Below are 25,000 nucleotides of genomic sequence, written 5' to 3' on the forward strand. Positions count from 1 at the left end.
GCAGACTAGTGTGCAGCACACTAACATCTCTCCCCCCCCCCTCCCTCCTCTCTAGTCTCTCCCCCCCCCCTGCTCTCTAGTCTCTACACCCCCCCCCCTCTCTACTCTCTACACCCCCCCTCCCTCTCTAGTCTCTACACCCCCCCCCCCCCCTCCTCTCAAGTCTCTACACCCCCCCTCTCTAGTCTCTACACCAAGGGCGTCGTTTTGGTCTCAAAGTTGGTAGGGTCCAGGACGGCATGAGGGGAGGCTGTTTCGGTGGGCCCGCAAGGGCGCCGCCGAAAAAAAATTGAGGTTTTTGTTTTACCTTTTTTAGCCATATTTAGACGAATATCTCATTTTAAATCAACATTAGGATTATACTGTTGTGATGTCATTATTCAGTATCTTCTCCTTTTCTCAATAACTTTCATGTCACCACCTGCTCAGCTCTCCTGTCAGCATAATTGTAACTAACAAACACAAACTGTAGGTTTAGCCATCTAATCATGTTCTTTCACAAACAGCCGGTTTGGAAAGAAAAAATTGCCACTGAATCCCACACATCATACATCCTACATTTCTTCCTCCTAAGAGTTGCACGATCTTCAGTCAGATGTCACAGATGTCAATCGCCACCATTTGACATGCCAATTCACTGTTGTCATCGCGCAAGCACATGGCTACTTAATATGGACGTTAACATCCATATTATAGCCATGTGCTTCAGCTGCGCACTGTACTTTGCTAAATTAGCATCGATGCTAGCGGGACTTGCCTGCTGTTGCTTGCACTGCTGCACTGCTGCGTCACTGCTGCTTGCTGGTAATGTTAATCCCATGTCAGAAAAAGTCTCCAGATTTGTGCTAGTTAGTCTCTTCTGAGAAAGATTGTCTCCAGAGAAAACTGTGTGTGTGTGTGTGTGTGTGGGGGTGGGCGTTTGTTTGGTCATCAGCCAAATGAGCCAATCAAACGGGAGTTTTGGGGGGAAAAATTGGACTGGCCCATTCAGTTGTGAAAAACAGGGGTAAATGTAACTTTGAACATATTGCAAACTAATTTCACTCAATAATGGTCGGGTCAATTCTATCCTTGCAAAATATGGGAAGACAATCTAAATGACCTATATAACTGCACTCCAAAGATAATGCAAATAAGGTTGCTTAAAAGTTGGTAGGGACAATTGGACACCCTGAAATGTTGGTAGGGACTTGTCCCTAGCAACCCTACCCAAATCGACGCGCTTGCTCTACACCCCGCCCCCCTCCTCTCTACTCTCTACACCCCCCCCCCTCCTCTCTACACACCCCTCCCTCCTCTCTACACCCCCCCCCCTCCTCTCTACTCTCTACACCCCCCCTCCCTCCTCTCTAGTCTCTACACCCCCCCCTTCCTCTCTAGTCTCTACACCCCCCCCTCCCTCCTCTCTAGTCTCTACACCCCCCCTCCCTCCTCTCTAGTCTCTACACCCCTCCTCTCTAGTCTCTACACCCCCCCTCCTCCTCTCTACTCTCTACACCCCCCCCTCCCTCCTCTCTAGTCTCTACACACCTCCCCCCCCTCCTCTCTAGTCTCTACACCCCCCCCCCTCCCTCCTCTCTACTCTCTACACCCCCCCTCCTCTCTAGTCTCTACACCCCCCCCTCCCTCCTCTCTACTCTCTACACCCCCTCCCTCCTCTCTAGTCTCCACACCCCCCCCCCCCTCCTCTCTAGTCTCTACACCCCCCCTCCTCCTCTCTAGTCTCTACACCCCCCCTCCCTCCTCTCTACACCCCCCCCCTCCTTCTAGTCTCTACACCCCCCCCCCTCCTCTCTAGTCTCTACACCCCCCCTCCTCCTCTCTAGTCTCTACACCCCCCCCCCTCCTCTCTAGTCTCTACACCCCCCCCCTCTCTAGTCTCTACACCCCCCCTCCTCCTCTCTAGTCTCTACACCAGAGGAGTTATCTCATGTGTGGAAACAACGCTGCCTCTTGTCTGGAAGAGTCACTCTGGGAAATACCTGCACCTGATTCAACAGGCATAGGGTGAATCCCAATTCCTATCTTAACCCTCAATCTTAACCCTCAGTCTCAAAAATGCGCACTCCCGCGAAGTGCTAGTGCTGTCCCGATTCCCAGTGTGTTAAGTTAAGGGTCGAGTTTGAGGGTGATACGGCCCTCACTTTTAAGATTTTCCAGTACCACCCTTGGCGGTGAGTGCGATCCCAGAATCCCTTGCGTGTCATCAGCTAGATCCATTCAGATGGAAGATGGCGGCGAACGGAGGAAAAAAGTAGCCCGACAAAGTTAAGTATTTCCTTGTTAATAGCGATGTAAAAATTACGATAACCATTGTATTAGCTTAGTTTAATGTCATTTTATGGATTTCCGTTTTGGAATCCTAACAACAATGTTGTTGCTAACGAGTGGGTGCTAGAATGACCGTTCTTTCCGACGTGAGGGCTGGCTTGACTGCAGTTAAACACTGCAGTCAAGGAAAGCACGGTCATTCTAGCCCCACTTGTTTTGTGGTGCGTTGCATTACACGTAGGCTGTATCTTGATAAAAACAACTCAACAACGACATTACCACCGAGAATTATGGCATTTCGTAACAACGTTAACAATGTTATAATATAATAATAATAATATGGCTTGACCAGCACGGCTGACTATCGATAGTTAGCAACAACAATTGTTGTTAGGATTCCAAAACGGAAATCCATAAAATGACATTAAACTAAGCTAATACAATGGTTATCGTAATTTCTACATCTATATTATCAAGGAAATGGATGCTTTTTTCCTCTCCTTTTGAATTTACAGACTGGATCCGGAGCTTTGGCATACTGCTGCCCCCCACAGTCTGAAGACGTATCTGCCTTTAAGGGCTGTCCCATTTTAAAGTCGCAAGATAGCCCTTAACACTTAGTTTTGAGGGCTACTAAGATTGAGGGTTGAGCTTGAGGGTTAAGATTGAGGGTTAAGAAAAGAATTGGGATTGGGCCATAGTCCACAGTTCATGTTTATATGGCTTTATGGGGTCTGTGGCCCTATTGGGAAGTAGGACACACACACACGCACACACACACACACACACACACACACACCACACGCACACGGACACGGACACGGACACGCACACACACACACACACACACACACACACACACACACACACACACACAGAGTTGAAGCCAAAAAGTGTTCAAACACAGTAACACTCTCAATGCAGTGAAACGTCTTCAGATAGTTGTGACTTATTCTGACATTTCAGTTCTGATGATGTTTTCTTAGCGCTGCTCACTCTCTTCTCTGTTTACTTGTCATAGCATGGGGTCACCACTAGATGGCCTCACTAAACTGTTCGATCTGGACCACTTGGTGTCAATATGGATCAACTGTTTCCACCTGTTTCATTACTTTACTGTGGTCATCTGTCCTCTGTCCTGTATTGATATTAAGTTGCTGCTCTCAGTTGCTCGTTGCTCTTTGTCTTGGATTTCACAATTTTGACTTGAGATACCAAGAAAATATGTTTGTTTTGCTGTTTTGTTCACCGGCATTTTTGAAGTAAAGACACTTTTTAGTTTAATCTTTGTCTTGTGTATTTATTTATTTATTTATTTATTTATTTATTTATTTATTTATTTATTTATTTATTTATTTATTTATTTTTGTTTCATGTTTAGTTTTATTCTAGCAATACAGTATAAATCAAAGTTAACATTCAAATCTATTCCACTTTTATTCAGGAGACAAACTTGACAGAAACACTCATTTTAGGCTAGCATATATTGTGATAAAACTCCATCACGTGATATGGAAATTTGAATCGTGATAACATTTTCATCCATATCACCCAGCACTAAATGAGTTTGATTGTACGGTTAATGATTTTAGACAAGTTTTCTGAGCAAGAGATCCCAGCTTTCAGTATAAACTTCTTTAAAAAGAGTTATAGTACACTGCTAGCTACATGCTAGCATGGGGAGCTGCTGAGGTTTGATTGATTGATTGATTGATTGATTGATTGATTGATTGATTGATTGATTGATTGATTGATTTGATTGCTTTTGTTGCTGGTCATGATTGACGGTCAGCGTCAACAGGGCTGAATAATTGACAGCGGTACTGGTGGTGTAGTTAAGAATGTCATACGGAACAGACCTGGATAGCTAGGCTAAGGCTAGGTTAATACTAGGTTGATGGAAGGCATTAGATGGTGAGGTAAAATGGAGTTGTGCAGTGGTAGCATAGAGGGGGGTGTTTCCAGGATGCTGGATTACACCGTTAAACCTTCTTGAGGTGTCATGGGCCGAATTTAACGAAACATCGGTGAAGGGAGGTGCCCACTTGAAAACCCCAATGACATGCTTCATACTGCTGTTGGCTAGGGTAGGTAGCTGGTAATTTGTATTGTTTGTTAGCTTGTTAGCTTGTTCATTATATTGTTTGTTATCTTATTTTTAATCTGGATTGGGCTTCTAAATGTGTTTTACCTCGGATTTTGGCACAAGGGATAGTAACATCTTGTCCTGTGTATTAATGAATGCTCAGAAATGAATTATGATAATGCAGAAACTGCTTTTTTCCCCAATATGAAAAGTTGACCCAAGGAGCGGGTTCGTTTTTTTTTCTTCTTTTTTTTATTTTTTTTCATTTTTGTTCTGAGCTCAAGAAGAGTTAATTTGCAAAAACAGATACTTCTTAAAATGAAATAACACCTGTTTGAGTGCACATAAAAATGATTTAGATGATTTATGTGAACATGATTAAGTGAAAATGTTTTAATTACTGCAAAAAAGTTTGCATGTTCTCCCCGTGCCCCCTGGGGGTTTCCTTCATATAGGAACCCCTCACCAAAAACATGCAATATCCTGGTCGCTGAAGTGGTCCCTCATCTGGTCGTTTGCGGCACCTGTTCAGAGGGAGGGGAACTGGTTGGAATTGCGTGATCCTCCCACATGCTATGTCCTACCGGTGAAGCTTCCCCTGTCAGGTGACAAGAATCGGCTGGGTACTGCCCATGTCTCGGAGGAAGCATGGAGCCAGCTTCGACTCTCCCCAGATTGGCAGAGGGTGGAGCAAATGGGGGATAACAATGGGATAAAAAATCGGGGGGGAAATATGTAAAAAAAACAAAATACTGGGGGGAAAAAAAGATCAAATAATTATCATAAATACATAAATATCTCACTACTATAATAAGGCGAGGGGTGGCATGTGGCCCACCTGCGTACGCGAACACGTGAAGTGTGCAAGACCTCGAGGGCAAACCAGCGTGAAGCACGCAATATTTCTAGTAAAAAAGGATAAAAAAGTACAAATGAAGATATCTGTTTTTGCAGGTGAACTTTTCTATTTCAACGAGAGGCAGTGAGGTGAGAAAATAATGACATGTTCTCTCAGAGAAAACAGAGTAGAGCTAAATGTTGGGTTTCACATCACATCAGCAGGAAAATGCGAGTTCAGGTATTTTTATATTAATGTGCACGTAAAACAGAATTTAAACGGTCTGTTGAACAGTAACAGTGATCCTGACCTGAGAGTCTCCAGTCTACAGTGTGGACTCTGCAGTCCAACAGAGAGCAGCTTCACTGATGAATCTTCCAGGTCATTGTTACTCAGGTCCAGCTGTCTCAGACTAGAGGACTGGGAGCTGAGAACTGAGGCCAGAGCTTCACAGCTTCTCTCTGACAGCTGACAGCCACTCAGCCTGATGGAGAAAAAACAGCAACATTGAAAATGTTTATTTCCCTCCTCACAACATATATTGAATCTATCCAGTTTGTATGCACTTACAGAGCTTTATTGGAGGCTTTGACCACTGGCAGCAGCATCAGAAGAACCTCCTCTGAAGCAGAGTATTTCTTCAGGTCAAACACGTCCAGCTCTTCTTCTGAAGACAGTAAGATGAAGGCCAGAGCCGACCACTCGGTAGGGGAGAATTTGCCTGTGGAGAGACTTCCAAAACTCATGTGGTCTTGGATCTGCTTCACAAGAGACCGGTCATTCAGTTCATTCAGACAGTGGAACAGATTGATGATTCTCTCTGAAGACGGATTCTCCCTGATCTTTTCCTTGATGTACTCGACTGTATCCTGATTGGTCTGTGAGCTACTTCCTATCTGTGGCAGCAGGCCTCGTAGGGGCGTCTGATTGGTCTCTAGTGAAAGACCCAGGAGGAAGCGGAGGAACAAGTCAAGGTGTCCATTTGGACTCTGTGAAGCCTTGTCCACAGCACTCTGGTAGAAGATAGTTTCAGGTTTATTTTCTAAAGTGTGCTCGTCTAACATGGCTCCTGGCTGTTCTGTTTTTTTCTTTCTTCTTTGTTTTGCTTTCTTCAAAAGGGAGAATGGCCATTTACTCATAAACCCTTCGCTGGACATTGATTCAGAATTGTCAGCAGTGTGGGAGGTTGACTGATTTTCTGACAGCAGATTGACAGCTCTGTCTGTGGAGGATGACTGGTTTTCTGACAGCAGATTGACAGATTTGTCTGTGGAGGATGACTGATTTTCTGACAGCAGATTGACACATTTGTCTGTGGAGGATGACTGATTTTCTGATAGCAGATTGACAGATTTGTCTGTGGAGGATGACTGATTTTCTGACAGCAGATTGACACCAGAGTCGATGAATGAGATGATGACATGAACAGCAGCCAGAAACTCTTGAATGCTCAGATGGACAAAGCAGAAGACCTTGTCCTGGTACAGCCCACACTCCTCTTTAAAGATCTGTGTGAACACTCCTGAGTAAACAGAGGCTGCTGTGATATCAATGCCACACTCTTTCAGGTCAGCTTCATAGAAGATCAAGTTGCCTTTCTCCAGCTGCTCAAAAGCCAGTTTTCCCAGAGAAAGAATCATGTGTGGATCTGTCTCAGCTCTCTCGTGATACTTGATGTTCAGTTTGGACTGAACCACCAGGAAGTGGATGTACATCTCAGTCAGGGTCTTGGGCAGGTCTCCCATCTCTTTGGTTTTCAACACATGGTCTAGAACATTAGCAGTGATCCAGCAGAAGAGTGGAATGTGGCACATGATGAGGAGGCTTGGTGACGTCTTGATGTGGGAGATGATTCTCGTGGCCTGCTGCTCATCTCTGAATCTCTTCTTGAAGTACTCCACTTTCTGTGGGTCAGTGAAGCCTCTCACCTCTGTCACCACGTCAACACACTCAGGAGGGATCTGATTGGCTGCTGCAGGTCGTGTAGTCATCCAGAGGCGAGCAGCAGGAAGCAGTTTCCCCTTGATGAGGTTTGTCAGCAACACGTCCACTGAGGTCGACTCTGTGACATCAGTCACGATCTCGTTGTTCTGGAAGTCTAGAGGAAGTCGACACTCATCCAGACCGTCAAAAATTAGCACAACCTGGAACTTGTCAAACCTGCAGATTTCTGCTTCTTTGGTTTCAGGAAAGAAGCGATGAAGAAGTTCCACCAGGCTGAACTTTTCCCCTTTCAGCAGATTCAGCTCTCGGAAAGTGAATGGAAATATGAACTCTATATCCTGGTTGACTTTCTCTTCAGCCCAGTCCAGAGTAAACTTTTGTGTTAAGACTGTTTTCCCAATGCCAGCCACTCCCTTTGTCATCAATGTTCTGGTTGGTTTGTCTCTTCCTGGTAAGGGTTTAAAGATGTCTTCACATTTGATTGTTGTTTCTGGTCTGGCTGGTTTCCTGGATGCTGCTTCAATCTGTCTGACCTCATGTTCATCATTGACCTCTCCACTCCCTCCCTCTGTGAGGTAATGCTCCGTGTACATCTGATCCATAAATGTTGGGTTTCCTGCTTTAGCAATCCCCTCAAACAAACACTGAAACTTCTCCTTCAGACTGGATTTGTGTTGTTGTTGTGGATGTTGATGTTGAGTTTCTGAAAGAACAAATGAACAATGAGCAGATGTTCAGTAAACATGAGAAATGTGAACATTTCCTGGTAAATGACTATCTCCACTCCATGACATCTCTTCAGCTCATCACTGGTGAGTGAACAAACAGGTCCTGACTGTGTGCAGCTCAGTGTGAAAGACAACTGCTGTGCTGCTGTTTTGTTTCCCAGTGTGCACCACTGTGTTCAGCATATTCCACTCACATTAACAAATTAATAATTTTACCAGATTATCCAGAGAGATTTCTCTCATTTACTTTTCTATCTTGTAATGAATAGATCTTGTTTGGCAAATGTTTATGTTTTCAGTAGTTTGGACATGGTCAGGGCCTTTTTTTTTTATTTAAAACTATAGCCACTATACGGCGTAAAGTTCCAACATGAAGGTGGCTACTCAGTTTGTTGATCTTGTGTTCTTGTTGGAATCGATTATTTGGCTTATTCCAAACAAATGATGACTCAAATATATTCAAAAAAATAAAACAGGCCTTTACAAGTCAAATGATATCAAAATAACCCAAACTTATTAAATGTTCTCTCTAATAATTAGTTTCTTGTTTCGTTTCGTTTCGTTTCGAAACGAAACACGAAACACGTTTCGTTTCGTTGCGGTTGAGAACTGTAGCTCAACAGCGTCTTCCAGCTATGGCTTGCATACCTGATTCAAATGAATTAGATGGGGAGCCACAAATGATTTGCTCCTATATTCTTTTGCCAATCTTTCACCTATACCAGGGGTGGCCAAACTTTTTTGGTTGTGGGCCGCATACAGAAAAATATAAGGAGTCGCGGGCCAAACAATATTAAGCGCGGCAGTTTTCGCGGCAAAAAAATTGGACCAGAAAACCCTTGTGCCATCAAAAATTGAATTTCTACTAGGGATGTTCGATATTGGCTTTTTTACCGATATCCGATATCCGATAATGTCCAACTCTTAACACATTCACTGGCAACAGTTTTTTTTTTACTGTAGGTAGCTTCTGCCAAGGGTTTTTTTGAGGATTCTGGCTCATCTTTCAAGAGCCGAGGATTATTTTCTGCTAGGACTTTGTGAACACAAAATATCTCAAAATAACTAATAGAATGTGTGCTTTCTCTGTCTAAAAGAGTTAGTTTGTAGAGTTAGTAGTTATGTAGGCATTAGCAGTTGAATACAGCATGGTTTCAGCGTCTGAAAATGAAAGCTGAGAAAAATGCCTTTTTGTGAAATTCGATAGAACTGTCACTTTAACCATTTATTTTTGGCATCAGTAAGACATCAGACATCTAAACAATAGTTCTGAACAGTAATTTCCTCCATAACAGCACCCGCACCCCCCTCTCCTTCAAACTCCTCCCTCCGTGGGTGTGTCTCTGGTGGCTTTGCAGCGTTTGTCACAAGCGAGTTTCTGCTGCCTGTCTGTGCTGCCTCCCTCCCTGGCGGCCCCTCGTCGGGCGAGTCTGGATGGGGCTGGCTCGTTTCTTGGGTTTTCGGTTGAGAGCTTTGATGAAGCTTTGTGCGATTCTGGGCTTTATGCTGCGTGTTTCAAAGTGTGTTGCACCCAGTCTATTTTTGGAACCCCCCACCGTTGTGCGCCTAACCCTAAACCCTAGCGCGAAAGCGTTTTCGCCTACAGTATGAGAATGGCTTCCTCACGCTTTTCCCTGCAGTTTTGGCTCGGCTTTCTCTAGTCTGGAGAGCACTGTCGCCACTTAGTGGGTCGGTGGAATGGGTTGTACACGTTCGGTGGCTCCCATATTTTTATAGGAGATGTAAAAGGGTTAGATCCACGTCCCACCGTCAAAAAAAAAAAGTTAACTCGTCCACGGCAGTCAACCGTTGTTGTTTTTTTGACAAATTAACTCGTCCACGGCAGTGAACGTGTTCATTTCCGGTACCGATATCAACCGATATCAACCGATACCGATATAAGCGGGCTTTTTTTCCACCAAAATTTCACGTAACAAGTTACATAATGTAGCTTAACTCATTCACCGCCAGTTTAGGACTGCCAATATTTAGCACAGGCCAAAGATTTTCATAATTGTTGGTCATCTTTCAAGACCCACAGTAAATTATCTATTAGCACCAGAGTGATTTGCAATACCTCAAAATGAAGATGTACGTCTCTGGGTTCACCAGGGAAAAAAAAGTGAGCTTTTAGCATGTTCTGTACTCTACTTATAGCCATTTATATACACCCTGTTTTCACCCTGAAGGTCTCCCTGAGAAAATAAACAGGAGAAAAGGCAATTTTTGTAAAAGGGCACAATCTCAGGCAGAACTCACTCTCAATTCTTTTATTTTGAACTGTATTGACATCAGACATGTAAATATTATTCGTTAGGACACAAATGACAAAAAAAAATATATATATATATATATATATATATATACACATGAAGTGCTTTTTTTTTACATTCAACAATACAGTTTACTCGGTGTGAGTGAGTGTGCAGACAGACAGACAGACAGACAGACAGACAGACAGACAGACAGACAGACAGACAGACACACCGACAGACAGACAGACAGACAAACAGACAGACAGACACACACACACACACACACACACACGATCCCCCTTTTAGATTTCTAACCCCACATAGGATAAGCAATAACCACGCCCTGTGGCGCTGGGATTGGCCAGGAGCAACACTGGAGGGCACGCAGCCCAGCGATTTCATGAACCAACTGAATAGCTCTTGAGAAAGGACAGCGGGCTGCTGTGACTGCCGCAGCGCTTCTGCCTTGTGCCTTGCTGTTGTGTGTTTATTTTGTTTTGTTCTTCTGGTCCACCCGTCCTCGTCCATGTCTCCCTGTCATATCCTCCCTGCCATTTGATCGTTCCCGTTTTCCCCTCGGCTATTCAACACGTCCTCACCGCCCTCGCAAACTGATCGATCATTTCCTCATTCCTCCGATGATCAAACACATCTCTTGATTACTTTCTCCCGTTTTCTCCGGGCTGGCACAGAGGAAGGCGACTCCAGCTCGTGCAGCGCGCCGAGGGGGGTTTCAATGGCGTTTCTCCTGTCTGCACAAGGAAGCGTTACCCGTTTTCTGCTTTTCCTCTTGCTCAATTTCAAAACAACAGCTGCGGTATGTGTTTGTTCACGTGTTGTCTTAGATGCTAGGGACCTGATACCATGTGACAGGCTGGGGAAGTGTTTAAACTACGCCCTGCAGTAATAAAAACAAAAACACGTCAAACACGTCATTGGCGGGGAGGGCTATTTCTGATAACACGTCAAAGACGTCATTGGCGGTGAATGAGTTAATGTAGCTGAAGAGTTTAATATATAATATGCATGTTGTGTTAAAGTTGTAAGTGTTAGAGAAGCGAGCTTGTGACCAGAAGGTTGTCGGTTCAATCCCCGGGACCGGCAGGATAAATCTGGGTGGGGAAAGTGAAAAGGCAGCGCTTGCCCCTCCCTCATTACCACCACTGAGGTGCCCTTGAGCAAGGCCCTTAACCCCAACCGCTCCAGTGGAGCTGCTCAGTGGCCAACAGATCAGACTGTGGTTGTACTGGTCAGCTTCCAGGTATGAATGTGTGTGTGAATGTGAACAGGGCACTCCTGAAAAATAGAGCATTGCTCTCAGTGAGACTCCCCCTGTATTTAAATATATATATATATATATATATATATATATATATATATATATATATATATATATATATATATATATATATATATATATATATATATATATATCGGCATGAAAACCGATACCGATATTTTCCGATATCGATTTTTTTATGCTAATATCGGCCGATAATATCGGTAGGCCGATAATATCGGACATCCCTAATTTCTACCTAAATAAATATATGACACATAGTTTATTGATGCGCTCACCTATTACAATGGGTATTTCTGTATGTTATCAAATTTTCTGTTCCTGTGCCAACAGGTTAAGACAGAGATAATTTAACATAACATTAGTATTAAACATTCATTCAGTATATATATATATTTTTTATAAATAGACCATGTCAGGGTGCCCAAGTATAACCCATTTTCAATGGTTTTAAATTGAAAAAACGAAATGGGGGGAATCCATTTTTTTGTTTTTGTTTTTCAGTTTATTTTTCTTAATGTTTTTCCGTTTTTTCCCCCGTTTTCCGTTTTAAACTTTGAAACAGAAAAACGGAAAAACGTTTTTAGCAACAATTCTTTTTTTTTTTTTTTTTTTCCTAAATTCATGGCGGGCCACTTAAAAACGGGCAGCGGGCCGCAGTTGGCCCGCGGGCCGTAGTTTGGCCACCCCTGACCTATACAGTAGGTGGCATCATTGTCTTGACAACAAAAACAAAAGAGGCTCTAACAGACATAAATCTCCCATTTCCCACCATCTCCCCTCTCTCTCTATGATGTTAAAGCTGTTAAGGCCTCTTACTTCTCTGCAGCTCCTCAGCCAGCTCCTCCTGCTTCATTCTCCTCAGGAAGAGCAGTGTGATGTTTAGAAAAGCCTCTGTGCTGCTCCTCCTCTGCTCTTCCTCCACACCGTCCACCTCCTCCTCATCCTCCCTCTGACTCTCTGAGCATTCTGCCTCATCTGGACTCAGAACGCTCTGGAACCTTCTCAGCTCCTTCTTCACAAAGGTGACGATGTTCTCCTCAAGCAGCTGGAACAGAAAAATATATTAACTAGAAAAGTGCACTCAGTAGAGTGCAGATCAATTGATTGAACAATGGTTGAACTCTTATCTTGATGTAATTCTTATAGAGCTCGGTGGCCAGAATGCATGGTGCAAGTGAGATGGGCTGATGCATATAATAAGATAAAAGAGCTACTAAGAGGGTGGAATATGATTGTTTACTTTTGGTTATTCGTATATAATGCTTTAACAGTTCAAATATTTGGTATAAATATGATGCTGCTGTAACAGTCTGTATATATTTGATGTATAAAGCTGTAATAGTCTGTATATATTTGATTATCTATATTTGATGTATGAGGGGAGAGCTTGCATGATGTGCCCTGTGTGTGTGTGTGTGTGTGTGTGTGTGTGTGTGTGTGTGTGTGTGTGTGTGTGCCAGCCACTTTTGGAGAACGGACACTCCCAGTGCCAGAGTTTCAGAGCGTTTTCAGTGATTTCTCGAGGCCCACAGAATATTGTGTGATATTACTATGTAAACACCGAACACGCACAAAGAACAAGGAGACTCTATTGTATCATCAGCAAAAAAAAGTTTATTGATACCATTTTCCGTTCTTTAGTTATGAGCCGGAGAAGATAGGTTGTTTTGAGCAAAAACAGGCTTTTCAAATTAGAAGCTGAGTTATTCCGCCTTTTGTGAAATGAAGCATTTCAAGCACATTCACTGAGTCTGAAGCTAATATTTTCTGATGTAGTGACGTGGTGTAGTTGTGTGGTGCCCTGTGTGCCCCACCCCCCTCTCCCCCCCTCAGCTGCAAACTCCTCTCCACACTAACACACAGCCTCACGCACCCAGCGTCTATTTTCGGAGTGCTCCGTTTTTTGTGCGCCGGCTCCCAGCGCGACACGGAAAAGCCACACCGGACTGCTGAGAATGGTTTGGCCCTTCGGCGTCGGGTGCTGCTTTTCTGGCGGCTAATCGTGTGGAGAAACTATGCAGACAGACAGACAGAGGCAGAGGGGCTCAGTTGTGGGCGCGGATTGAATGCTGTTCGCAGCCAACGTCAGCTCCAGTCAGAGCCATCTATATGGCTCTGGCTGCGGCATGAGCGGTTTCTCTTTCATCACGGGGATTTTTCCTGTTGTTTTCCTGACCTTTCTCTAATCTGGAGAGCACTGTCGCCACCTAATGAGTCCGTAAAATAGGTTATACACCTTCAATAGCTACAATATTTGTACAGGAGATGCAGGAGGCTTTGATCCACGTCCCACCGTCAAAAAACGCATTTGACGTCGATCAACGTCATTGGCACTCAACGTCACTATTTACTTTGACGTCGATCGACGTCCTTGGCACTCAATGAGTTAAGGATGTCAACTGCCATAAAACACCAAAGACAAGAAGGGAAGAGATAATGTCATCATTGATGATTTCACCGATGTCACTCTTGACATAATGACGTCACTGTTGAAGGTTGGTTATGCCACAGTGATGATGTCACTGTTGAAGGTTTTAAAGATGTTAATGATGGCATCATTAAAGACAATGATGTCAACAGTAATGGTGTCATAATGGATAATGCCATCATTGGTGATGTTACACCTGAGATATGATGTCACTGTTAAAGATTGGTGATTTCACTTATGATGTCATAGTATGATGTCATGACAAGCATCACGAGGAGGGTACAGACAGAGAGAGAGACAGACACGACCAATCACATAATCTCCCCCTCAGCTTCGCCTCTGGCAGAGATACATTTCTGAATTAATCATGGAACACAACATCAGATCCATCAGAGACTGAAAGCCTTCAGAGGGCTGTACCACAAATGTTGTATAAGAAGATCTGTCCCTTGATCTGGTTTGTCTAAACCAGATAATTGCCATCTAGCTGGATTTTAGTTCACGCGTACTACGAAGCTAGATCGCCACTCGTTAAGTGGAAGGAGGTTTTTCTAATCAAGCTGAGAGCTCGTGCACATGAAAATGCCCGTGCACAGGAGCTCATGCCCGCAAAAGAGGCGTGGTTTTTAACAACTGCCAATCACAATGCAATATGGACTGCTCCAACTGCTACAGCGCCAGACACGCCTATTTCCTCATTCATTTGAACCGCAAATTGTGAAGCTTTACTACTGTATGTCAGAATAAAAATCTGCGTTGGATATTATTAGTCTGTCCCCGAATTACTGTCTAAAGTTACCACTTTTATCCACATCAGTAATTTCTTTGAAGAGCGGTTTCTGCCTCCACATAGGCTATCTACAGCAGCTCAATTCACCCTCTCAATGAATTCAATATAACCTGCATGTCTATTTCCAAAATCCGTAGGCGTTTTAGGCCATTTAGGCTCAATGAATAATAATGATCTTATGATGTGTTTGGTCAGACTGATGGAATAATTCCTATAGGCTATTAGGCTATCAATAAAAAAATAATGATAATAAAATTTAAAAAGGCTGCTGAACTGAATCGACACGGTACGTGCGGGCATAGATTTCATCTATAAAAAATTACCTATTTTGTGGTCACATATAGGTTATTGGCAGCAGAGTCGCATATCTCCATATTTCATACAAGGACTATGCTGGAAATAATATGAAGTTCAATCACATCATACAGGCCAAAAGTAACACAGTTGCAGCTGCAAAATGCAGGAGTAGCCTAGATATGAATCATCTGTGTGCAGGCGATCCCATATTAAATTGCTTAGATAGTAGTATAGGCTATTCTGACATGTATGACTATGTCCAACCCAACGTCAGCCTCAGCTCCATTGCGCACACGGCACCGTGCGCTTTGGATATGTTTATGTAATCTTTTTATGCCGGTTTAGTGATATTTCTCCACTCACCATTCAGCTGCAATCGATCGGTGCGGTCAAACAACGTATCTAGCCTACTTGAGAGCACAAAAATTAATATATGAAAACATATTCCAAAGTGGTAAGTAGGGCTTAATTTAAATGTAGCCTGCAACAAGTGCAAGGCTTTAGTCCTCGATTAATTCAACAGGAGCCTTTTTTTTCTTTTTTCTTTTTCTTTTTCATTTGAATGCAATGTATTTTTCATATGGGAACCATATGAATGGTGACTCGCTGTTTCCAGAGAGCTGATTGGTAAGCAGGTGGGTCTTTCATCGGTTTTGATCTTATCCTCTGAACTTAACCTGCTACAAAGCAGGTTAGCCGTAGAGCATAAGTTGCTATGGTGATCCATCTCGATAAGAAGTTAACTAGCGTCGTGGTACGGCAAAACTAGGGTTAAACCTGAAGTTACCTCGCTAAGCCACTAATCTTGTTTCGTGGTACACCCCCCTGGTCTAAAGAGTGCAGCATGGAGAGTGAATGTTTGTTTTGCATTTGACTTGTTGTTTATTTACACACCATAAATATGGACTCCAGGTCTGTGTGATGCTCCTCGACAGACTGATCACTGGTAACCTCTGACCTCTCCTGGTGAGCTCTGGGGGGGAAACAAAACATGTGATATTAGGTCTGAGGTCATATTATCACTCTCACACCCACACACACACACACACACACCCACACACACACACACACACACACACACACACACGGACTCCTTGGAGGAGATAATGTCGACATGAGGGGGGAGGGAGGGGCTTCCGTTCACCTCGGTTTCTAACCTCGAGCCATATCCAAACCATAACCCCAGCCAAGTGGCTTTCCTTACCTAACCCCAACCGTGTGCGTCCAAATACAATGCAAAAGTCATGTGACAAAGTGACAGAAATCATTGTTACAGATGTTAGAGTCTGATGCTACAAATGCCAACAGCGACCACTATCTGGTGACAGCTAACATCAGGCTGAAACTCCAGGAAGTAAAACAGCAGAGTCAACGCAGCAGACGACTCGACATGAACAAACTGAAATGTCAGAATATCAGCAAAAAGTTTGTTTGTTTGTGTTGTTTGTGTTGCCCAAGAGGTGAAATAAGTGCTATCCAAAATCACCAAACTACTCTGTGGCAAAAACATCATCCAGCCTGCTCCTGTAAAAGACAACAGGCCCTATCTTCGTACAGGCGATATCCCCTATTAGCGCTTGCGCACCTGTTTGCACGTGCCTTAAAGCAGAGAAGATGTGTTGTAGGGAGTCAGCCTGACGAAGACCAGAGGTTGAAACGCGTTGCGTCTCTTGTGCCCTTGTGCTTTCCTGAAGATGTATTGTGTATTAACTATTTAAGTATACCTGTACACTTCTTTATTAAATTCTTCATAAGTATCAAGGAGCTCCCCTTTTTCTATTCACTACCCAATTTTAGCAGCAGAATTTGATGTCCTGGGGTGCCATGTCCGTGCGTAATGACATTTCTGCGCTGCGCGGAGATTATGGTGCGCTCCAGCGCAGCGAGGTATTTAACGCGTAAGAGGTCCTTTTAAAAACTCTTAGCGCAAAGTAATTGCATGCTGCTGACGATAGGATAATGCCATCTATCCCCACATTTTAGCGCTGAAACGCCTGCTTTGGCATGTGGCACGCCTATGCCCAGTACAATTATAACAGGCATGCACTTGTGCTCGCCCCCAATTTGCATTGTGCACTGCGTTAAAGGAGCGCAAACGCTAAATTACCGCTTTTGGGAAGATAGAGCCCAACCTCTTAACAGAGAGGGGACAGGCAGCGAGATGGATGCAGTACTTTCATGAAGTCCTTCAGCGCCCTGAACCAGAACATCCTGCAGATAACATACTCAACATCAACACCAGCCCCCTGACTCAAACAGAAGCCAGAGTGCCATTAAAGCAGAGGTTCTCAAAATGTTTTTCAGCCAAGGACCCCTTACAAGATAGAAAATATACCAGGGACCCCCTCATTCTGATTTGTGATTTTGGGCTAAGCTTAATTGTTTCCATGGTAACGTGCTTGACGTTTAATTTGATAGGTTTGTTATTAGAATGTAATCCATGAACCATTTTAGATTTAAAGCATAAACTATTTTCGTTGAACTATGAAGATTTTGTAAAAAATATATTTTTTTACATTTATTATTATTATTTATTATTATTACATTTACATTACGTCATTTAACAGATGCTTTTGTTTTGTCCAAAGCGACTTACAATATCACAATTTGTCAACAGTCCAGAAAACCACTATGCAACACAATCAATGACAGCCAAGATATTTTGATAGACTAGCACCATGTAGGAAGTAGTTTGAGAAGGAATAAGTAACATGTAGCATTTTATAAAAAAAGAAGAAAAAAAAATAGGAAAAAGTTTTGTTTTTTTAACCTGAAAACTTTTCGCGGACCCCCTGGCAAAGTGCCACGACCCCTGGGGGTCCGCGGACCCCCATTTGAGAACCACTGCATTAAAGCATAACCGAGGCTCTAGAGCCACATGCGGCTCCTTTATGGGTAGTTGTGGCTCTTTTAAGTCCTACTTAAAATTAATAAATAAATAAAAATAAAATAAAATAATGGGAGGAAATTGACTTTTTTTTTATTGTGGCTCTTTCAAAGCTTCTTTTTGTTGTCAGTGTGGCTCCTGAGTAGGACAAGGTTGAGTACCACTGCATTACAGTAAACAAAGAAGGAGAAAACTGCAGGCATTGACTCCATTCACACCCGGATACTGAAGACTGACCTCAACACCTCAGTTAAGGTCCTCACAGACCTGTTCACAAACATCTGGATACTGAAGACTGAGCTCAACACCTCAGTTAAGGTCCTCACATACCTGCTCACAAACATCTGGATACTGAAGACTGACCTCAACACCTCAGTTAAGGTCCTCACAGACCTGTTCACAAACATCTGGATACTGAAGACTGACCTCAACACCTCAGTTAAGGTCCTCACAGACCTGTTCACAAACATCTGGGACAGAAATGTCATTCCTGAGGTGGACTGATCGCTTCACATATCAGGAGAGGCAGGGGAACTCAACTCATCCACCATGTTAATATGCCCGTGTTGATGGGTATCGTGACAACATTTATTTAATATACTGCAAACCAAGTTTAATGCATCATCCATAACCAGACGTCTGTGGTTGTTCAACATACTGAACCTGTTTTTCACAAAGTGAAATTAAGATTAATACAGTTTTGCATCAAAGTAATGATGATTTCTGATTGTATGTTATAAAATATGTAATATAATACGTTATGTAATATATTATATTTAAGCAATATAGCATGAGAGCAAGTGTGTTGTGATGAATATATCACGCTGATAAGCTGTTATCCCACGAGGCCGCAGGCCGAGTGGGATAACAGCTTATCAGCGGGATATATTTCACAACACACGCTGCTCGAGTGCTATATTGCTTTTATAAAACGGTTTCCAAGTATAATAATATAATAATAATAATACTATAAGTCCGACTGGCATGGTTTTTCTTTAAGAGTCAGTTGAAACACTACTGTAAGGCGGGACCTCTAGCAAGAAGATAGACGTGCGGGTGATTTGATTGGATCGTTCTGGAGACCGAAGTCGACATTGGCCAATCCTGGCGCTTGCTGAGAGCAAAGCCCGACCAGGGGCCGGTTGCACCAATGGCGGCGATTGAGCCAGAAAGACAGTCTGAATGAAATTGAATGTAACGTTCCCAATTCTATGTATTAACTTCTAAAAAACTAACGGCAACATTTTGGAAGGCTAAGCCACACAACTAGTTAGTTATAATCTAACGTCGTGCTTTCAAAGACAGCGAACTGGCGGTGTTACGACGAACACGGCTCAGTTGACCGCAGTTACGACGATGACGGTCAAAAAGGTCTCCGCGGAGATCTCTGTTACAGGCAGTTAAATAAGACCAGTTGGTGCAACCGGCCCCAGAGCCGTATGCCGACACCAAGTAACGTACTTTTAGTAAGAGAGTTGCGCCATCATGCGTCCATAATGACTCATTGTACAAAGACTTGAAGGACTAGTGACCCTCCATACAGCAGATCAGGAGAAAGCTGTTTGGCTCGAGCGCAGCGCTGCCATTTAGTAAGAGAGTTGCCATGGTAACCAATAACCCATGGCCATGAGTTATTGAACTCGGTTACTGGAATTATACAATGGCTGTGAACCAATCAGATTGCTTGATTTGAGGTACCCATTTTATAATATATTATATATAATATGGCTACAGGTGAACAAGCAAATAACAGCCTACTACCATATCAACCACAGATGGAGTGCATAATCCACTGTTCTGATGATACAGATAAGCTGGTTTCACCACAAAGTGTTGACTCTTGGAGAACTCTGCTCAGGTCAGAGCAAGAGCAATGTTTCCTTATTGTTAATATCTTTATCTCTTCTGAGGGTTTCGTTCTTTAAAATGCTTTTTTAATGCTAACATGATATCGTAACAACAGTATGTTGACTTACTTTGTTTTAGAAGAATGCTGACTTTTAAAGTGTCGAGGTGGGTCCATAGACCAGTCACTCTTCATGGACACACAGCTGGGCTCAGGAGAGTCTGCTCTCTCCTGCTGCATCCTGAGAGAAACAGGATTGATTAAAAAAGAAGAGGAGGTTTAACCTCAAGAAAATCATGATTTTGCCCAGAAGGTCACCAGTTCAAATCCCTACATACAACTTCTGGTAAAACAAACAAACAAACAAACAAACAAGAGAAATGTTACGTTATTGTTAATATCGCTATCGTTTGCGCTGCGTTTGCGCGCCTCTTATTACTATCTTCCCAGCGTCTTAAGCTATCATCTGCCTCCACCGTCCAGTTTTGCGCTGGGATGACACAGGTGTAGGCGTGGCCCAGGCGTGTCGGTGGGCCTCTAGCCTATCATGTGTCTCGGACAAGTGTCATTTAGCGCTGTGGGGAAGATACCGTCGGTATGTGCCGAGCGCAAAGAGAGGTTTGGGCGTTGCCCTTTCCAAAATAGGCGTTCCAGCGCAATGTGTTAGAAAAAGGGGCCATGGGTGCTCTCAATTTTAACGCCAGCAAATAGCTGGTCTTAGCGCAAACAACCCCACTATGCCAGGCGTATGCCTGAGCGCAGACAGCATTCTCCGGCGCAGTGCAGGAAATCCTCGCTTGGATAGGCCGATTATGCACGGCTCGTGTGCGGACACTTCCCTCCAATGCCACGTTGATTTTCAACTAACCTACACTGCAGAAAAAAACACCTTGATTTAACAATGAGAATTCGTTTGTCATGGTTTTGTGTGAAAAAGTGATTTGTGTTTCGAATTGGATTACCCCAGAGAATGAGGGTCTGGCGGGGCGGGAGTCTGTAGGCTCTTTCACACCGGCCTTGAAAGCCAAAAAATGCACGGAAAATAGGATTAGCGCCTCCGATGTGAAAGTCGTGAAGGCGCTTTGGTGGACAATTGTTTTACGCCTTTTGTCCCACGACGGGAGGTAGTAACAGCGCCAGGTTACCTGGCAACCCGCCTCCACTTGAAAGGTTGTCGCAGCGAGCCGGAAAAGGTGCGAATGGTCAGCTCATTCATAAAAAAAATGACAGGGGAAATCACCTTATGTATCAAGAAAGTGCAGGATTGAAAGTAAAAAAAGTAGCCTATACAATCATGACTGCAGGGACGCCAGGAGGAATGCTCCGTGCGGTTAGGCTTTATGCTCAAACGATGTTGACATTAGTAGGTAGGCTACAATTAACGGATATAATAATAAGCTTAAGAGGGCTATAGCTGTCTGTGGCGAGTTGGTCTGAGGTTATTCCCTCTCAAAATCAGCTCTGTGCATTCCCTTACAAAAACTACTAACGTTAAGTACGGTAGTCATGTGCATTTATAGCCTATACTATTCCCCCGGCGAACGTTATGCAGACTGCAGCTGTTTGATATGCGGGCGGTCGTGTATCATTCCAATTTTAGTAGGACACCATATCGATCTGCCCGCCCACCATGCAAGTGCACTATCCTCCCTGCTCAGCGGACTAGGAGGGAAGTCTTGTTGAATGAATTCGTTCATCATACAGTAGCCTAGGCTACACTAACCTATGAAAATATACATTTGGGCTAGGAGGAGCAGGAAATACCTCCGCTCGCCTTTCAATCCGGGAGCGGGGGATTTCACCTGAAAGTACACAGCAGCACGGTAATGTGGCCGTGCTGCTTGGCTCTGTGTGAAAGCAATTTCTGTGGCGAGGCGGCTGGCTTTACGGGACTCCAAACGGCAATTTTTGTGCGATCTGTGTGTGAAAGAGCCTTGTGTGTAGCGTAGGGAGGGGTGCTTTGGGCTCTTTCGTCCCACTGGCCTTAAATTAGCGCTTAGCGCCAGGCGCAGCCTATATTAGTGGGCGTGGACCGGCGCACTGCCTATTCTCGTGTTGGCTCTACATACAGCCTTAAGCATTATAACCACGCCTTTTAAGCATAGAATTATTCACAACTGTGCTCATTGGTGAACTGCAGTTACTCAATGACATTCTTCCTTTCGAAGCTCCAATCCACTCGATCCAGTCCGCGGGTTGCGGCTTTATGCTGTCATCTCTGCCAATTTGGATATCTCAGATCACAGATCATAGCCTGAATGAAATGATTTAACCTACAGCCAGGCAAATACAGATCTGTTCAGCAGGGCTGATGCGGTCTCCCTGTAGCCTACCGGTGACATTCCTGATACCATCCAATTCCATGATCTTTATGTTGTAAACACATAACTTTCACAATAGTGAACAAGCAACCCCACTCGGCTCATTCAGGTCAGGTAGTTTAATAACTTGTAAACTACCTGCTGCACAGGCTAAATGATGCACATAAATATAGCCTAAATTATGTAAAGTCATTGCATAAATGTGTTTTTATTGTAAAAGCATGTGTAAAGTAAGCCAAGTCTTGCTGGAGCGGACATCACAGTAGAACCGTGTGACGGCTGTCACCCGTCTATATCACGTTGTATTTGCGACGGATATATATGCCACCTGGATTACATATGACTTTATTACACTGACCATAATACGGTACAGCTCTTTCAAGGTTACAGCTGAATGCAAGGAAGTAGGCGAGATGTACGTGCCACAGCTGTGGCCAGAAGGGACCTATGTAAGGCGCTTCTATGAGGCTCGCAAGCCTAGGGCTGCAGCAGGGGTCAGTGTAAACACACCACTTGACACAAGGATGCGTGCATCTGAGCCTAGGGCTTCCAATGCACGATAGACAATGATAAACTACTATGAGAGTTGTCTCCTATAACTCGCGTGGGCTGCGCTTTGGACAGGGCGCTGGAGAGAAAGCGCAACGCGTTGTTATTGACAAGCTCCTTGAGAATACTGATGTCTTGTGTGTACAAGAGACTTTTCTAGCAGTACAAGATCTGGACAAACTTAATTCTGTGCATAATGATTTCCATGGGGCAGGGGAATCTACGACAGACCTAAATACCCGAATTCTGCGTGGCAGGATCCCAGGGGGTGTGGCCATACTCTGGCACAAGAGACTTGACCCACTGGTCAGTGTGATCAGGTTAGATGTGGACTGGTGCATAGGCATCAAGGTTGTGCATGAGAAGAATGTTTTTATAATTCTGAATGTATATACTCCATATGAATGTCACAAAAATGAAGATGAATACCCGAATAAGCTTGCTTTTATAAGCTCTTATATAAGGGAAAATGAGTATACATCTATATTTGTTCTGGGCGACTTGAATGCTGATATATCAGATCCTCACTCGCTTTTTGGTCAACACTTGATCCAATTCTGTAAAGATAACAAGGTTATTCTTTCCACCAAGGTACTGCTGCCAGCTGATAGCTACACACATGTGAGTGAAGCATGGCATACTACATCCTGGTTGGATCATTGTATATCCACATCTGATGCACATGATTGTATAGATGAGGCTGAGATCTTATACGGTCTGGCTACAACAGATCATATGCCTGTCTCTATGTTCATAAATATCAAGGGTCTACCTGAGCTGGCCAGTAATGACAGCCATGAACCAAGTGAGACACTGGACTGGGCTAAGCTTACAGAAGATGACCTGCAATATTATAAATCTCTGACTGATGGGCACTTAAGAAATATTGAGTTGCCTGTTGATGCAATTTTGTGTGGAAATATCAACTGTAAGGATGTAGGTCACAATAATGACCTGTGTACAATGTATGATCAAATTGTGAACTGTCTTAAGGATGGAAGCCAACCGCTGAGAAGAAAAGTGAAACAACATAATGTGAGACCAGGGTGGAATGATTATGTCCATGAATATCATGTAGAGGCTAAAGAAGCCTTCAGAAGTTGGGTTTTAGCAGGTAGACCTAGGCAAGGCCCAGTATGTGAGCACAAGATGCAGACAAATGCTAGATTCAAATATGCTGTACGCTTTATTAAAAGAAATGAGCAGGCCATGAGGGCTAACTCTATGGCCAAAAAGCTACAGAGAAATAATGTTTTTGAGTTCTGGAAGGAAGTGAAGGTGGTTAATAACAGCAAGATGCCACTGCCTTCTAGTATCGATGGCATTACTGAACCTGAAAATATTGCAGAGCTCTGGAGGAAACACTATGAGAATATTTTTAACTGTGTTAAGAGTGATGCGTTTAATATTGGTGAAATATCTCACAGTGATGGAGTAGCTATCAGGCCAGATGAAGTGTGCTACTCCATTGAGAAACTTAAAATGAACAAAGCCTGTGGACAGGATCAAATAACAACGGAACACCTGAAATATGCTAGCCATAGTATTTCTGTGCTACTTGCTTTATGTTTTTCTAGTTTAATGATGCATGGAATACTGCCTGGATCAATGTTATCTGTCCTGCTGGTACCTGTAATCAAGAACAAGACTGGTAAATTAACTAGCATAGATAAGTATAGGCCTATTGCACTTGCAAGCATACTATCCAAGGTACTAGAAATGGTCCTTATGGATAGGCTTAAAGAATACATAGAATCCACAGATAATCAGTTTGGTTTTAAGAATAAACATCGAACAAGAAACATTGAAGATTAAGGCTTTGTTCAGGGATGCAAACTCTCCAGAGTGAAAAAGGTGACAGATACCAAGCCAGACACAAAACCACTCAAAATCATTCAATTAAGTGCCCTATTTTGGGATCAAAAAGGTGAGTGTCACCTAAAGGTGACTAGTTTGCATCCCTGTTTGTTAATGCTAACATTATGTAGTAACATATTATGTTGACTTACTTTGTTTCAGAAGGTGCTCGTATTTTAAATTTAGGACTTTGATCCATAGACCAGTCACTCTTCATGCACACACAGCTGGAGTCAGGGTGCATCCTGATAGAAACAGGAGAGACAAAAGAAAATCAGTTTCAGCAGCATTTTGACCTGAAGGTCACCAGTTCAAATCCCTACATAAAAACAAGAGCAATGTTCCATATTGTTAATATCTTATTCTCTTCTGATGGATTTGTTCTTTATAAGACTTTGTTAATGATAACATGATAAATGCTTTGTTAATGATAACATGATATAGTAACATATTATGTTGACTTTGTTTCAGAAGGTGGTTGTCTTATAAATGCAGGATGTTGATCCATAGACCAGTCACTCTTCATGGACACACAGCTGAGTTCAGGTGAGTCTGCTCTCTGCTGCTGCATCCTGATAGAAACATTATGAACACAGTGAA

At 43.3% G+C, this 25,000-nt stretch overlaps 1 protein-coding gene across 1 annotated transcript in view; it reads right to left on the reverse strand.

Moving 5' to 3' along the window:
* The window catches only part of LOC310774659 (protein NLRC3-like), a 164,752-nt gene extending 148,845 nt beyond the window's left edge, over window positions 1-15,907 (reverse strand). Inside the window, exons 1-5 of the mRNA XM_083634765.1 lie at window positions 15,835-15,907; window positions 12,242-12,470; window positions 6,541-7,842; window positions 5,766-6,237; window positions 5,506-5,679 (exon numbers count right to left, since the gene is read on the reverse strand). Coding sequence (XP_083490891.1) covers window positions 5,506-5,679; window positions 5,766-6,237; window positions 6,541-7,842; window positions 12,242-12,470; window positions 15,835-15,837 — 2,180 coding nt within the window. The 5' untranslated portion in view covers window positions 15,838-15,907. The remainder of the gene's footprint in view (window positions 1-5,505; window positions 5,680-5,765; window positions 6,238-6,540; window positions 7,843-12,241; window positions 12,471-15,834) is intronic.
* Window positions 15,908-25,000: the final 9,093 nt, after the last annotated feature.

This window comes from Poromitra crassiceps (assembly GCF_964638095.1).
Source record: "Poromitra crassiceps genome assembly, chromosome: 4".
Lineage (NCBI taxonomy): Eukaryota > Metazoa > Chordata > Actinopteri > Beryciformes > Melamphaidae > Poromitra > Poromitra crassiceps.